General features: G+C 41.6%; 1 protein-coding gene across 1 annotated transcript in view; it reads right to left on the reverse strand.

Annotated features, from left to right (window-relative positions):
- Window positions 1–475: 475 nt before the first annotated feature.
- Window positions 476–15,428, reverse strand: part of lnpep (leucyl/cystinyl aminopeptidase) — a 33,704-nt gene continuing 18,751 nt past the window's right edge. Inside the window, exons 19-21 of the mRNA XM_061906375.1 lie at window positions 13,631–13,771; window positions 13,475–13,556; window positions 476–9,129 (exon numbers count right to left, since the gene is read on the reverse strand). Coding sequence (XP_061762359.1) covers window positions 8,998–9,129; window positions 13,475–13,556; window positions 13,631–13,771 — 355 coding nt within the window. The 3' untranslated portion in view covers window positions 476–8,997. The remainder of the gene's footprint in view (window positions 9,130–13,474; window positions 13,557–13,630; window positions 13,772–15,428) is intronic.

The following is a 15,428-nucleotide window of genomic DNA, read 5'->3' on the forward strand; positions in this document are numbered from 1 at the left end:
AAACTGTTCAACAATTTGCCCACGCATTTGTTCACAAAGTGGGGACCCTCGCCCCATCCTTGTTTGTGAATGACTGAGCATTTTGTGGAAGCTGCTTCTATACCCAATCATGGCACCCACCTGTTCCTAATTAGCCTGTTCACCTGTGGGATGTTCCATGTAAGTGTTTGATGAGCAGTCCTAAACTTGCTCAGTCTTTTTTGCCACTAGTACCAGCTTTTTTGAAAAATGTTGTAGGCATCAAACTACAAATGAGCTAATATTTGCAAAGCATCTTGTTTTTGCAGTCTATTCAATTGAATATAGGTTGAAAATAATCTTACGCACATATTTCTCAAATAATTGTCCATTTGAATAATAAATAGTGAGTAGACAATACCGATGTATGCGATGTTTGCAGAGTTGTCTAAGGATCTTTTAAGAGTAAAGGTCTCAGGAGAAAGAGGAGGGATGGAACCAGTGAGCCAAACACAAATGTCGCTCCCTCAAGAAATAATTTATTATATAAATGCAATCACAATAAAAAAACAAAACAAAAAACAGCCACAAATTCTGCATGTTTGCTCAATTTCCACAAGTACTTTATATTTCAAATGCTGCACAACTGAGTACAGCAGAAACACGTACACATTATGTGCTGAGGATCCCGTGTGACTATCTTCAGCATACTTGAACTGAACCAGCGCTTGTAGGTTACGCCTCATGATGTTATCGCTGAATTGTCACACAAATTGGTTTTGTTTACACAATAAAAAATAACTTACACCAGAACTTTTTTTTTTTTTTTCCAAACAAACTTTCTGACGCCTAGCAAAATGTGAGAAGATACTGTGAAGAAATCTCTGTTACTAAACACATTAAGGGGGTTGAAGTAAAGATAATACATAGGCTGGAGTAACTTTAAAACCTTTGTATCAGGAATACTCCACGTAAACAGAATTAGCCCTTAGACAAACATGAACAATCACCCAGAGAGTGACCTCCCAGCAGTGGTGTGCATCCAACAAAGGCAAAGGACAAGAGTCTTGATTAAATTCTCGGAGTAAATACCTCTCCTCCCGATCTATGTACACGGGGCTAAAATCTGGTTGAGCAACATTGAAAACTGTTCAGATACAATAGCACGTCCATGACTGAAGTCTGTCGTGGGGAATTTAATGTATTTACATTTGAACTAAAAGCACATTTACAAGAATACACTTTGTGATCGCTGCTCTTTAGATTACTAACAAGGATCTGGACAGAAATGAAAAAAAAAAAAAATGAAGTCAATGTGTATCCAGTGCTTCATTTAAGACACCCTGGTGGCTTTAACATCAGAACAGTAGTGGACTGTGCCATCTGCTGTTCACAGTGGGAAGGGTGTTTTTTCCCCCTTCCTGTACCTTCAACAAAGTGTCAACATGATGCAGTAATATGCAGAAAGCATGATTACAGGCTGCTCTTCATTCTGTACTGATATGATGACCGATCTGTAAGGTGTCCTTGACAGCAGAGTCAATATACGGTGCATTCAGGAAAGTATTCAAAACGCCTCACTTTTTCCACATTTTGTTACGTTAAAGCCTTATTCCAAAATGGAATATATTAATTGTTGTCCTTAAAATTTTACTCATCAATGGCAATGGATAAGGGAAGTGTCAGTGCCTATTTCATTGTCAATATGCTGATATGCTGAGGAAATGGGTTCCAATATTAGCACGGCTATTTGCAGTTTCTGATACTTACAGTATGTGCATCAAGCACATGAGTGGTGGTATTTGCTTGGCAGCATATAATGTATTACATGTAATAATTTTCTGCTTCGTTTATTTACACGATGGCGTGGAACACCGCAGAGGCCACCACAGTGTATATGTTTGTTTTACTTTTTATTCATTGCTGTATGTAAAAGTGTCTGGTTGCATCAGCACCGCTGCTTTAATGTCTTTCATGTCCTTTGTGTTCTTTGATGTTTCCCTCTCACACATGTAAGAGGGATGTGTACTATGGCTATGAGTTGTTTTTTTCTCTCCCTTTGCCTCAGTCTGGACCCCCTTTCCAGGGCCCAGGCTTAGACCGATTTTTTTATTTTATTTTAATCTTCAATTTTTTTCTCCCCTTCCCCACCAGTATCTCACCTTTTTTGTAAGGGGCGCAGACCAGTCAGCGATCCTGTTCTGTCTCCCTGTAATGTTTGTCTGATCTTGAATGGGATTGTGCTGAAAATTGTAATTTTCCTGAAGGAATAAATAAAGTACCATCTAATCTAATGTAATCTAATTTACATGGTAGTAGGCTAAAGGGCTGCAACAAGTAATCGATTAAAATCGATTATAGAAATAGTTGGCGATTAATTTAGTCATCGATTCGTTGGATCTATGCTATGCGCATGCGCTGCGGCTACGTCTCATGAGGTGTCAGCAAGCCAGCCAATGATGTGTCATGTGCAGTTTACGTGACCACGCCGTATCCTTTGCCTTGAAAAAAATCGAAAAATGGCGGAGGAAAGCAGTACGGATAGTTCAACGGAGAAACATCTTCAGGTTAATGCTTCAATGGAGTAAAGTGTACGACCTAAGTCGTCAAACGTGTGGGAACACTTTACTTTAAAGACTTCAAAGAAGATCGTTTCCTGCAAAATGTGCAGCGTGGACCTCGCATGGCACGGAAGGACAACATTACTTCGGGAGCACCTGAAGAGGAGACATGTTGGAGCCATGGATGAAAGAAACTCACGGTACGTAATTTTAAGTCCAGAGTCCGGATAAATTCATCCGTTGTGACCGTCTTTGAATGTTTTTAATATTTTGTTAACGAGGAGACTTTTATAAAGGAAGCGCAACATCAACTGTTGAGTATTCACTTTCAGAGTGTTCGATATGTTTTTGGAGAGTGCAACGTCTTCATTTTCTGTGTTGTTTTGAGTCGCAACAGGCATTCATGAGTTCAGCTTTTTTGTGACTAACGTTAAGTTTATGTTTTTGTTAAAACGCGGGGCTGATAATGTGTCTCTGGCACATTTGACTCCGTTTTGAGAGCGAAAACGCACAGTTACCAATTTCGAAATAAACTTTACAGAAATATCTCAGGTTGGTTTAATAATGGATCAATGAAGCCGGGCCCAATGAAGCTATATAAGATTTGAGTGACACTTTATATAACTAAACGTTATGAAGGTTCTGGAATATTTCATGCTATTATTCAGAGGCAGCCTAAAATTAATCCTTTATTATTCACAACAGAAATGTCTACATTATCTGATCCAGTTTTGATCTGATGAGTTACATTTCTGTGTTATTATTGGTGTATGCTGCATCCCCAATGTCAATTTATTTAATTTAGCTTTTTTTAATGTGGTGCTGTATTTGCCTTTTACGTCAGAAATGTTTAAATAAATCAACTAGGTATGTATTAAGTTAGGTGTAAATCAATCAATCAATGTTTACTTATATAGCCCTAAATCACTAGTGTCTCAAAGGGCTGCACAAACCACTACGACATCCTCGGTAGGCCCACATAAGGGCAAGGAAAACTCACACCCAGTGGGACATCGGTGACAATGATGACTATGAGAACCTTGGAGAGGAGGAAAGCAATGGATGTCGAGCGGGTCCAACATGATACTGTGAAAGTTCAACATGATACTGTGAAAGTTCAATCCATAATGGATCCAACACAGTCGCGAGAGTCCAGTCCAAAGCGGATCCAACACAGCAGCGAGAGTCCCGTTCACAGCGGAGCCAGCAGGAAACCATCCCAAGCGGAGGCGGATCAGCAGCGCAGAGATGTCCCCAGCCGATACACAGGCGAGCAGTACATGGCCACTGGATCGGACCGGACCCCCTCCACAAGGGAGAGTGGGACATAGAAGAAAAAGAAAAGAAACAGCAGATCAACTGGTCTAAAAAGGGAGTCTATTTAAAAGCTACTATGTACGTTCATTATATGGTTTCTCCCATATCAGAAAGAAACAAGCCAGCATTAGCGACTTGGTACGAAGGAAGGTCCGCACACCACACCAGGCGGCTGCATTGACTGATGCTATCCTGAATATGTTGCTAACTGACATGAGGCCACCATCAATGGTGGAGGATGAATGTTTTGGACAAATGATTCACGTCCTCAACCCTGGTTACACTCTAGCCTTGCGGACCCATTTTACCAAACTGATGGAGAGGAAGTACGAGCAGACATTCCAATAAGTGTAGCCTGACATAAAAGCCACCCAGAGCAAACTTGCTCTCACTAATGATGTGTGGACAAGTGTAACCACCTTGGCAATACATGCCATTACATTGGAGACAAATGGAACATGAAGTCAATCTGCCTTACGACCATGCCACTAGAGCAGGGGTAGATAACCTATGGCTCTAGAGCATGGGTGTCAAACTCTGGCCCCCGTGTGATTTCATTTGGCCCTTGAGGTAATATCAAATTAAGATTAGAGCTGGCCCGCCGGTATTATACAGCGGCGATGCCTCTGTAACACTGCATTCACCGCTGATACTTGTACTTGCCAACCCTCACGATTTTCCCGGGAGACTCCCAAAGTTCAGTGCCCCTCCTGAAAATCTTCCGGGGAAACCATTCTTCCGAATTTCTCCCGATTTCCACCCGGACAACAATATTGGGGGCGTGCCTTGAAAGCACTGCCTTTAGTCTCCTCTACAGCCTGTCGTCACGTCCGCTTTTCCGCCATACAAACAACGTGCCGGTCCAGTCACATAATATATGCTGCTTTAACACACACAAGTGAATGCAAGGCATACTTAATCAACAGCCATAAGGGTCACAATGAGGGTGGCCGTATAAACAACTTTATACTGTTACAAATATGCGCCACACTGTGAAGCCACACCAAACAAGAATGACAAACACATTTCGGGAGAATATCCACACTGTAGCACAACATAAACTCAACAGAAGAAATACCCAAACCCCCTTGCAGCACTAACTCTTCCGGGACGCTACAATATACACCCCTGTTACCACCAAACCCCGCTCCACCAATTTTTATCTACATTTTATTTGATATGCCATTGATATTTTTTACTCAATATTATAATTTGAAACTCGATTTTGTATGTGACTATAAAGCTACATAAGCATTGCTTGTTTAACATTCAATGCAAAACTTGTTTGGGTCTCTATTAAAAGGTTAATTTGTTCAACCTTGGCCCGCGGCTTTGTTCAGTTTTTAATTTTGGCCCACTCTGTATTTGAGTTAGACACCCCTGCTCTAGAGCCAGATGTGGCTCTTTTGATGACTGCATCTGCCTCTCAGATAAATCTTGGCTGACATTGCTTAACACGATAAGTAATAAATAATTCCGCTGGTAATCACAATGTTAAAAATAACTTTCAAAATATAAAACATTCTCATGCGTTCTAATCCATCCATCCGTTTTGTACCGCACCTGTTCAAGAAATAATGTTATTAAAAATAATTAGAGACTTACTATAGTCTAAAAATGTTAGTCTTACTTAAAAAAATGCACGCCTTTAGTTGTATTCAGTGTTAAAAAATATGATATGGCTCTCACGGAAATACGTTTTAAAATATTTGGCTTTCATGGCTCTCTGAGCCAAAAAGGTTCCCGACCCCTGCACTAAAGGAAGGACATTCAGATCTCCAACATTGCAGAATGCTTGGAATAGGTAGTAGCCAGTTTTGAAATTCCCCCAAGGGAAATTATTGCTATTGTGCATGACAATGGTGCACTTTATTAAAATATTTTTTTTTTAACATTTGCCTTGTTTTATTTGGCAAGTTGAAACACCATGGTGCCAGTTTGCTGTTTTTTTTTCAATAAAATCCTGGAAAGGATAGAAATGTAGTTTGTCGCTTTTATCCGATTATTAATCGATTTATCAAAGCAATAATGGACAGATTAATCAATTATCAAAATAGTTATTTGCAGCCCTAGTAGGCTATATGATTTATGCCTAATGTGAGTTGGCTCATAGAATATATTTCGATGGTGATACATGCGGTCAAACTAGACATTTTAGCAGGGTACTGGCAACAAACTGTCCCGACTAAAAAATTGCTGCATAACTTTGGCTAATCGACGCGGATCCCCTCCGGGTACTCCGGCTTCCACCCACCTCCAAAAACATGCACCTGGGGTTCAGTTGATTGGCAACACTAAATTAGCCCTAGTGTGTGAATGTGAGTGTGAATGTTGTCCGTCTATCTGCATTGGCCTTGTGATGAAATGGCGACCTGTCCAGGGTGTGAAGTGAAGTGAATTTTATTTATATAGCGCTTTTTCTCTAGTGACTCAAAGCGCTTTACATAGTGAAACCCAATATCTACGTTACATTTAAACCAGTGTGGGTGGCACTGGGAGCAGGTGGGAAAGGTGTCTTGCCCAAGGACACAACGGCAGTGTCTAGGATGGTGTAAGCGGGGATCCAACCTGCAACCCTCAAGTTGCTGGCACGGCCGCTCAACCAACCGAGCTATACCTGTACACCACCTGCCGCCCAAATGCAAATGAGATAAGCTCCAGCACTGACCGCGCCCCCGAAAAGGACAAGCGGTAGGAAATGGATGGATGGACATCAGTAAAACGAGGCATGATTACTTAGTAAACCATCTTGCACTCGTCCATTGTCATTTGAAGTTCCTTGGAGTAGGATTTGGAACCTCAAGTCACGGAGAGTGGGAGGGGACTACAGAATTTTGACCGTGATTGCAGCACCATTTCTGGCCACATTACTACATATGGCTACTTTAAAGGCCTAATGAAACCCACTACTACCGACCACGCGGTCTGATAGTTTATATATCAATGATGAAATCTTAACATTGCAACACATGCCAATACGGCCTTTTTAGTTTACTAAATTACAATTTTAAATTTCCCGCATAGTTTCTTGTTGAAAACGTCGCGGAATGATGACGCGTAGGATGACGTGTTTTTGTGACGTTATTGGTTGGAGGGGACATACTAGCTCAGCACCACTTACGACTAAAAGTAGTGTCTTTTCATTGCATAATTACACAGTAATTTGGACATCTGTGTTGCTGAATCTTTTGCAATTTGTTCAATTAATAATGGAGACTATAAAGAACAATGCTGTTGGTGGAAAGCGGTGTATTGCAGCTGTCTATAGCACCGAGACACAGCCGGTGTTTCTTTGTTTGTTATATGATATAATAATAAATGGGTTGTACTTGTATAGCGCTTTTCTACCTTCAAGGTACTCAAAGCGCTTTGACACTACTTCCACATTTACCCATTCACACACACATTCATACACTGATCGAGGGAGCTGCCATGCAAGGCGCTAACCAGCACCCATTAGGAGCAAGGGTGAAGTGTCTTGCTCAGGACACAACGGACGTGACGAGGTTGGTACTAGGTGGGATTTGAACCAGGGACCCTCGGGTTCCGCACGGCCACTCTCCCACTGCGCCACACCGTTGTGAAGCTTTAACACAGAGCGGTCAAGCGAACATGTTTCTCTACGTCAACCAGCATGTTTTTGGATGGGAAAATTGTGATATAACGTATGTACTTGAATTGGCGCCGGGGCGCTAATTAATTTAAAACCTCTTCTCACCCCTGCGCTTACCAAAGGCATGCGGTAAAAGTAAGCATGCGCTAATTATTTTAAAACCTCTTCTTATTCCGGCACTTACCAAAATTTCAGTGTGATGCAAGCTTGGAGCTTAAATCCTACTGAATAGCTCTTAATCTTCTTCCCTTTATGCGATTTCAAATTACCGGTATTGAAATCAGCCTCCTCCATTTTGAAAATGAGGACAGGGGAAGTGTCACACGTGACGTCACGAGTTGGACCAGGCGGTAATAGTAAGCATGCGCTAATTATTTTGGGAAGCGAGTTTGACCCGGCAGTAATTCAAGGCAGGTGCATACTATATGCCCTGCAACAATTCAAGGAAATACGGTATATCTTACCGGAGACATCAGTGGATTATGCGTCCTCGTGCAGTAGCTCTCAAAAAAGGCAGCTGTGGGCTTAGCTCCTCGGCTTCTCTCTGAGACACCGGCGTGTTCACCGCAGCCATCCGACTTTGAGGTATGTCTTTACAATCTCACTAAAACACTATTAAAACAATAAGCAGATAAGGGATTGTCCAGAATTATCCTAGTAAATGTGTGTAATTACATCTGAAACGTTCACACTGCCGCCGCCCGGAGCCGTCGCTTTTTATTTAATTTTATTTATTTATCTATTTTCTAGTCCTTCACTATCAATATCCTCATCCACAAATCTTTCATCCTCACTCAAAAATGGGGAAATTGTCGCTTTCTCGGTCCGAATTGCTTTTACTGCTGGTGGCTCACATTATAAACAATGTGAGGATGTGAGGAGCCCTCACACCGGTGACGTCACGCGCACATATTTCCGGTAAAGGCAAGGCTTTTTTATTAGTGACCAAAAGTTGCGAACTTTTTCGTCGATGTTCTCTACTAAATCCTTTCAGCAAAAAATTGGCAATATCGCGAAATGATCAAGTATGACACATAGAATCGACCTGCTATCCCCGTTTAAATAAGAAAATCTAATTTCAGTAGGCCTTTAACAAAATGCGGAAAAAATGTAAAAAAAAGTGAAGCGCTGGTAATACTTTCTGGATGCACTGTACTAAAGCAGAGAGACTGTCCAGACTTTATGGGCAGAAAAATACTGTCCATTTGTCATTCTTCATCTTTTTAGAAGAAGAGCTTGACCAGCTTACGGAGTTTCTGGGAAAAAAAATTATGGGAGTGTGTAAAGTGGATCGTGTGATTGTCTGATAGAAGTTTTGGTCGACAGCTTTAAGTGAGAGGAGTGTTTGGGTCTGACATCACGCTGTCAGATACAATCAGAGCCGTCCTGAGCCAGTTAACGTCTCACAGGAGCAACACATGAGGGGATCGCCCGGTCCAGAATTGTACTCGGAGCTGGTGAAACAGCGCTGGGAGACAATAGTGCAAACTTAGCAGGTGTCTTGACAAACGTAACCCAGAAGCCCAGGTTAAGAAAGGAGTGCCAGCTTTACAGCCATTTATCAAGCGAAGGGAGGTTTCTCTCCATCCAGCGCTGGTTCAGTTGGATGGTTTCCAGCGCTTCCTGCACGCTCCGCAACTGAGAGCCGCGTTCCCTCAGGCTGGAGAAGAAACTCTGCACCTGCAACGCACACAACATAACATGATGCACACTGAAACACGTGTATGCAATTGCTGGCCCCTGCCATAAACACTCTATGAGGTTGTTTAGGGCCACTACCACTAGAGGTCACTTTAGTATTGGCTGAAGGTGTTTGTTCTACTATGATGGACTGAATTACCTCATGACACAATATACATTGTTTCTGCTAAACTTCTATTCAGCGGTGAGGCAATATGTCCATTGTAATTTTTTTAGTTTGGTTTGACAGCATCAAAACCCAAAAAGATACGGCAATATTTCTAAAACAACAACCCTATTTAAGATTATATTGTAGTCAAACGTTTTCCCCCAAAATATAGCATCTGAAATATCTTTTTAATAGTTCTTACTAATTTTTGTTTACTTTTTCCAATTAATGCTGAGGCAGCATAGGAGTTTGAAGTGAAATTGGCTTCACTGCTGTGGAATATATCGAACACTTCTAATAATAATAATGATAATAATAATAATAATAATAATAATACATTTCTTCACTGCAGTAGATGATATTCAACACTTATAATAATAATAATAATAATAATAATAATAATAATAATAATAATAATAATAATAGGTTTATTGGCAACACTAAATATATAACAAAAAACCAAATCAGCAAAAATCTTTTCTAAAAAGATGAGTCTTAAGGGTGTTTTTAAATGCAGCTGTAGTCTGCGGGGCCTTCAGGTGCTCAGGGAGGGCGTTCCAGTCTTGGGGCAGCAGGAGAGAAAACCCTATCGCCCATGGTGCAACTTTTTAAATACACCAATGGTGCAACTGGGCACATCCTCAGTGATGTAACCTAGGATCACAGGGGGTTTTGGGTCTTTCAACAATCAGACCCCCTCCCCTAGGCGACCCAGCCAGGGTTGATCAGGCCTCGGCCTGTGTCCAGGTAGCGCTACTACCCTACATGCCACGCCTCTCCCCTCCTGATCCACAGCCACCTTGATGCCACTTCTGGTGCATCTATGACTAACTTCATGGCCCTTTGCTGGCTGGCCCCTGTGATGCCAAACATTCTGTAGGCCCTGCAGAGAGATTTGCCCACAAACCCTCGACATCCCACTTCAACGGGCCGGCACATCGCTCGCCACCCATTGCTCCAACACTCCTCCACAAGCTGAGAGTACGTTGCGCTCTTCCTCTCATTGGCCTTCTCCATACGGTCCTCCCAAGGCACTGTGAGCTCCAGGAGGATTACCTGCTTGGAGGCCACCGAGGTGAGCACAATATCTGGCCTTAGTGTTGTTTTGGCAACCACGTCAGGGAACTTCAAATGCTTTCCCAGATCAACTGACAGCTCCCAGTCGCGTGGTGTTGCCAACAGCCCAGAAGAGGTGTTCCGGGCAGCCGGTGTTGACTTCTCTCCAGCTCTGATGAAAGCACTACTCTTCACTGGGCGGAGGCTCTTGCTGTGACTGACTCCCCTGCAGATGGCATCACCTATGGCTTTCAGGACCTGGTCATGTCGCCAGCGATACCGCCCTTCACCCAGGGCTTTTGGACAACAGCTTAGGATGTGCTCCAAGGTTCCTCTCCTCTGGCAGAAGGGGCACCCTGGTGTCTCCACCTTTCCCCAGGTGAAGAGGTTGGATGGACTTGGCAGCACGTCGTAGACCGCCTGGATCAAGAACTTTATCCGATGAGGTTCGGCTTTCCAGAGCTCGGTCCATGTGACCTTACGCTCTGATGCTTGTTCCCATCTCGTCCAGGCGCCCTGTTGCCCCATTCCCGCCATCTGGCAGGCTCGCCTTTCCTCATCTCCTGCTCGCACCTCCTCGAGGATCAGTGACCTCTTCTCTTTCCCCTGCGCCTTATCACAGCGAGGTGTTCTTCTGCTACCTAATCCAGATCTCCCCTGCGCCACTGTTCCCACCAACATCTTTTGCCGTAGCCTTGCCTCTGTGACATCCACAGCCTCGACAGCTCTCCACTTCCGCCCCGTCCTGACTTCAATCCCAGCCTGTGCAACCTTGGGGTCACTGGACTCCCGATATTGTAGGAACTCCCTAGACCGTGTCACCATGAACTCCTCCCTCAGGCTGCTGATGGGGAGCTTCAGTTTGTTGTTGTGCCCGTATAGAGCAATGCTGCTCAGGCTTCGCGGCAGTCCTAGCCACCTGCGCAGGAACCTACCGACCCTCATCTCAAAGCCTTCCACCGTTGAAATGGTGTGATGAGGGTGTGTGTGGATGTTGAATGGAGAGTGTGTGAAATGGTCTGGGGGGGGGGTGAGGAGCTCCTGAAGGTAAGGGGAGGACATATCCGGGGATGCACCGATGGGTGAGGAGGGAGACCTTATACTCAATTCTGAGTTTGACGGGGAGCCAGTGAAGGATGGGTATGATGTGTTTCTGTTTGCGCACGCTCATCTCTTTCCCCTTTGTATCTATTGACATATTTATTTACATTTCCATATACATTTTGGACATTATTGGGAATATAAACACATGACTATTGAACATATTAGATTTAACTGAATTGAGTTCAGTGCAGTTGTTTTGTTCATTGTTCATATGTGATTCGTTACATACAAATATTTACATAAATTGTAAAATATTAATACATTTCCTAATACATTATTATAAACATACTTGAAGTGCATTTTTGTTGATTGTGTCTCTTATGCACACACTCTCATAGCCAAATCTACCTCTTGTCACCAAGAGTAATACAGTAAACCCTCGTTTATCACTGTTAATTGGTTCCCAGCCTGGAAATACAAATACAAGATTTAAATAAAATATTTTTTAATGAGAGAGCAGAAAAAAAATGTTTACAGCCTTTTTTTAACATCAAGAAAGCCCTGTAGACATGAAATAACACCAACATAGTAATCTTTACAAGCTGCAAACTCCAAAGCGTAATGTGGTGAGGGATAAGCTGGAGTCAGCTCAATAGCACTAGCATGTCACACAAGTAATATCCAAGTACCAGTAGAGTGGAGAAACAAGTTGCCTTTATATTGAAGCTATTACCATATGTATCTGATGTGTGACACAGAAAGAGTTACACGGTTTGCAAGTAAATAGAAAAGAACAAAAAAGTATCAATCTCACAGAGATTGCCGAGCCATTTTGGAAGATAATGAGCTAACCAGTCACGTGAACGCATGACCTAGAGGTAGGAACAGCAGATCCCTTCCCCACCAACAACAATGCAAATCATGCAGCGCTTGTGAGAGCCAACAATGATAACCTTGGGGAAAATTATGATCCAGAAACTTATTTTAGTTGGTCCTGAATACAAGGAGGATGAGCTACAACTTTTAAAAGCCCTGCTAAACGGATCCAGATTTAGTGAAACACTATAGCATCACGTAGCAGTATTGCTAAGTGCTAAACAAGAAATACAAACTACCAACATAACAAAACAATAGCTTACTGTACAATGTCTGCTCTCACTTTGATAACTGGTATCTTCCCATTTAAATGAAGTATTAATCATGATGCACGCTAAGGGTTAGCAGGGAAAAGTCTTTGATTGATTGATTGATACTTTTATTAGTAGATTGCACAGTACAGTACATATTCCGTACAATTGACCACTAAATGGTAACACCCGAATAAGTTTTTCAACTTGTTTAAGTCGGGCTCCACGTTAATCGATTCATGTCTCCCTGCAGACACTGTATTCGATTGTTTGTGTGGTTGTCTTCATCTTCGGGTATAAATTGAATGTCACATATGAACAACTTCTGGATTTATAGCTAAATCATGCTACTATCCAGATGAGAGGCAAGATTTAAAACCTAGAATAACTTTGACGAGCTGAGACGCGATAATGGGGGAGCAAGAGGAAATTGCTGCCAGCTCACAGTAAAGCAGCAGAGGGCTACTTAGCTGTGTGTATCATTGGGCCACTACAAAATAGTTTAGCGCTTATAATAACAACATCACTAATATTTGGTTAAAATTCAGGTCACAATATGTACATAAATTATTGTTGGCAGGTTTTGGAGGGTTATTTAGAGGGTTAGTGGGCGGAATAGAGAGCCCCCATTAGCAAACTATTCATGAATTAATTCATTTATGACTTGGAATGCATAAAAAAAGGAAAAACATGTGTTTTTATGTCTTAAATAAGGATTAAAAACAATAGACATTACAGCTCTCTCTAATTTTTGCGAATTTCTAGTATGACAGATGTAATATTATGGTCAGAGTGCAGAAGTGTTATTCCAGTGACGTCGATCTACGGAAATTACCGAAGACGTTCAGAGCAGAATAACTTGTTTTTCCAAACTACTGGTACTTTAAAGATTGAAATGTGGCCACAAAAAGCTTTATATATTGTTCAAACATCAAGAAAGCTAAATTACCTGATTAAAATGCGACTGTGTGGACAACTGAGAGGTTGCGGCCTTGATTATTCTTTGGATGGCAAAGGAACCCATTGGAAACCTACAAACAAAAGCACAGATTAGCTCCCATTTCATCTTCATGAGTAAGACAAAACTGTACTTCAGTGCACACACTTTTCTATGAGTTGGTTCCAGTTCTCTTGGATGAAATCCCAAGCAAACAAGTTGCCAGTAAAGCTTCTGCAGACAGTGCTGATGACTGAAGGAAGGTCTTGTGTCGGAATGATGTTGCCATTCAAACCTGCACTGAGAAGCCTGCAAACAAAAACAAGAGTGTAATGAGTGCGAAGTGCATTTCAGCAAGAAAAAAAAAAGTAAACCAAGAGCTAAAACAAATAACCAGTTTAAGGTAAAGTTCATCTCAAAGTGGGGCAATCAGAGCTGCAAGGACAAGGTAAGTCCTTGAAGTATAGGAGACACTCCACGTAATTCAGTGGGAATTTATAGAAATTAACTGGAATAAACTTTGAATTTGCAAAACTGCAGTATAGACAAATACATATGTGTTAAATTCGTTGTGGTTAACAAACAGGGATTAGTGACATCCATTATTTTAGTAATGGAGCAATCTATTTATAAGTTTGCTTGATTACTCGAGCAATCGGATAAAACACAAATTAAGGACAATAGTTAAAAACGACAGACATTTCCACTTCCCATAACCTGCAATATTGTTTATGTAAAGGCACATCATCAACATTGAAATTCTACTTTTAACTTCAGCACATTATTGAAAAGTAAATAAATAAAACAGAGAAGGGCCTGTATTTGATTCCCAGGTGTGGTTTGCATGTTTTCCCCGTGACTGCGTGGGTTCCCTCCAGGTACTCCGGCTTCCTCCCACCTCCAAAGACATGCACCTCGGGATAGGTTGATTGGCAACACTAATTTGACCCGAGTGTGTGATTGTGAGTGTGAATGTTGTCTGTCTATCTCTGTTGGCCATGCGATGAGGTGGCAACTTGTTCAGGGTGTGTACCCTGCCTTCCGCCCGGGTGCAGCTGGGGTAGGCTCCAGCCTCCCGTGACCCCGAAAGGTACAAGGGGTAGACAATGGCTGAATAGATAAAACATTAGTTTAAAATAAAACCCAAGAGTAGACTAAAACCAGGTAACACAACTGTATAAGAACCAAGTTAAAGGGGACCTATTAAACAAAACTAACTTTTCTTACCTACGAATGTGTACCTGTTTTTCTGTATCTGTGATACCCATAGTCCAGAAAATTTGAAATCAAATGGCATGGCGCAAATGAGGAATTTGATACTTTATTGACGTATTTTGCCTTACTTAAGTCAGCAAATATCTTCATATATGGTAAAAGTTAACCCAAAGACCTTTTCGCAGGTCCGCTATTTTTTATTTAGTTGTACTCCAAAGTTGTAGTCAGTAAGTTCAAAATTTTTCTCTAGTCGCTTGTTGTGGGGCAGACTGGCTCGTAGATGCACATGCATCTTCCACTTTTGCCATTTCTAATTAACATAGTTTTAACTTATATCAGTCAGTAGACTCCAAATGGAAGTGCTAAATACTATAATATGGCTGACGGGTGAAAGGGGACTTGGCATAGGAGGTGGGCTTTGACATGTAAATAAGACCTCCCACAAAACGGTGCTTTCTGAATTCTAAAGAAAGCAACAAGAAAACAATCTGTAAAACCAAATCTATGCAAAATTTGGACCAAAGCATCAACATTTTATGTTATGTAGACCACAAACATGTGTTTTAAATGTAGAAAAATATTATAAAAGTCAAAGTACTGGGCATCCTGAAAGTATTTCTAGCGCTTTACTTTTTCCCCATTTTGTTGTTACAGCCTTATTCCAAAATGGAATCAATTCATTTTTGTCTTCAAAATTCTAAAGATAATACATCATAAAGACAATGTGAAAATATTTGCTTTATATTTTTTT

The sequence above is a fragment of the Nerophis ophidion genome, linkage group LG07 (assembly GCF_033978795.1).
Source record: "Nerophis ophidion isolate RoL-2023_Sa linkage group LG07, RoL_Noph_v1.0, whole genome shotgun sequence".
Classification (NCBI taxonomy): domain Eukaryota; kingdom Metazoa; phylum Chordata; class Actinopteri; order Syngnathiformes; family Syngnathidae; genus Nerophis; species Nerophis ophidion.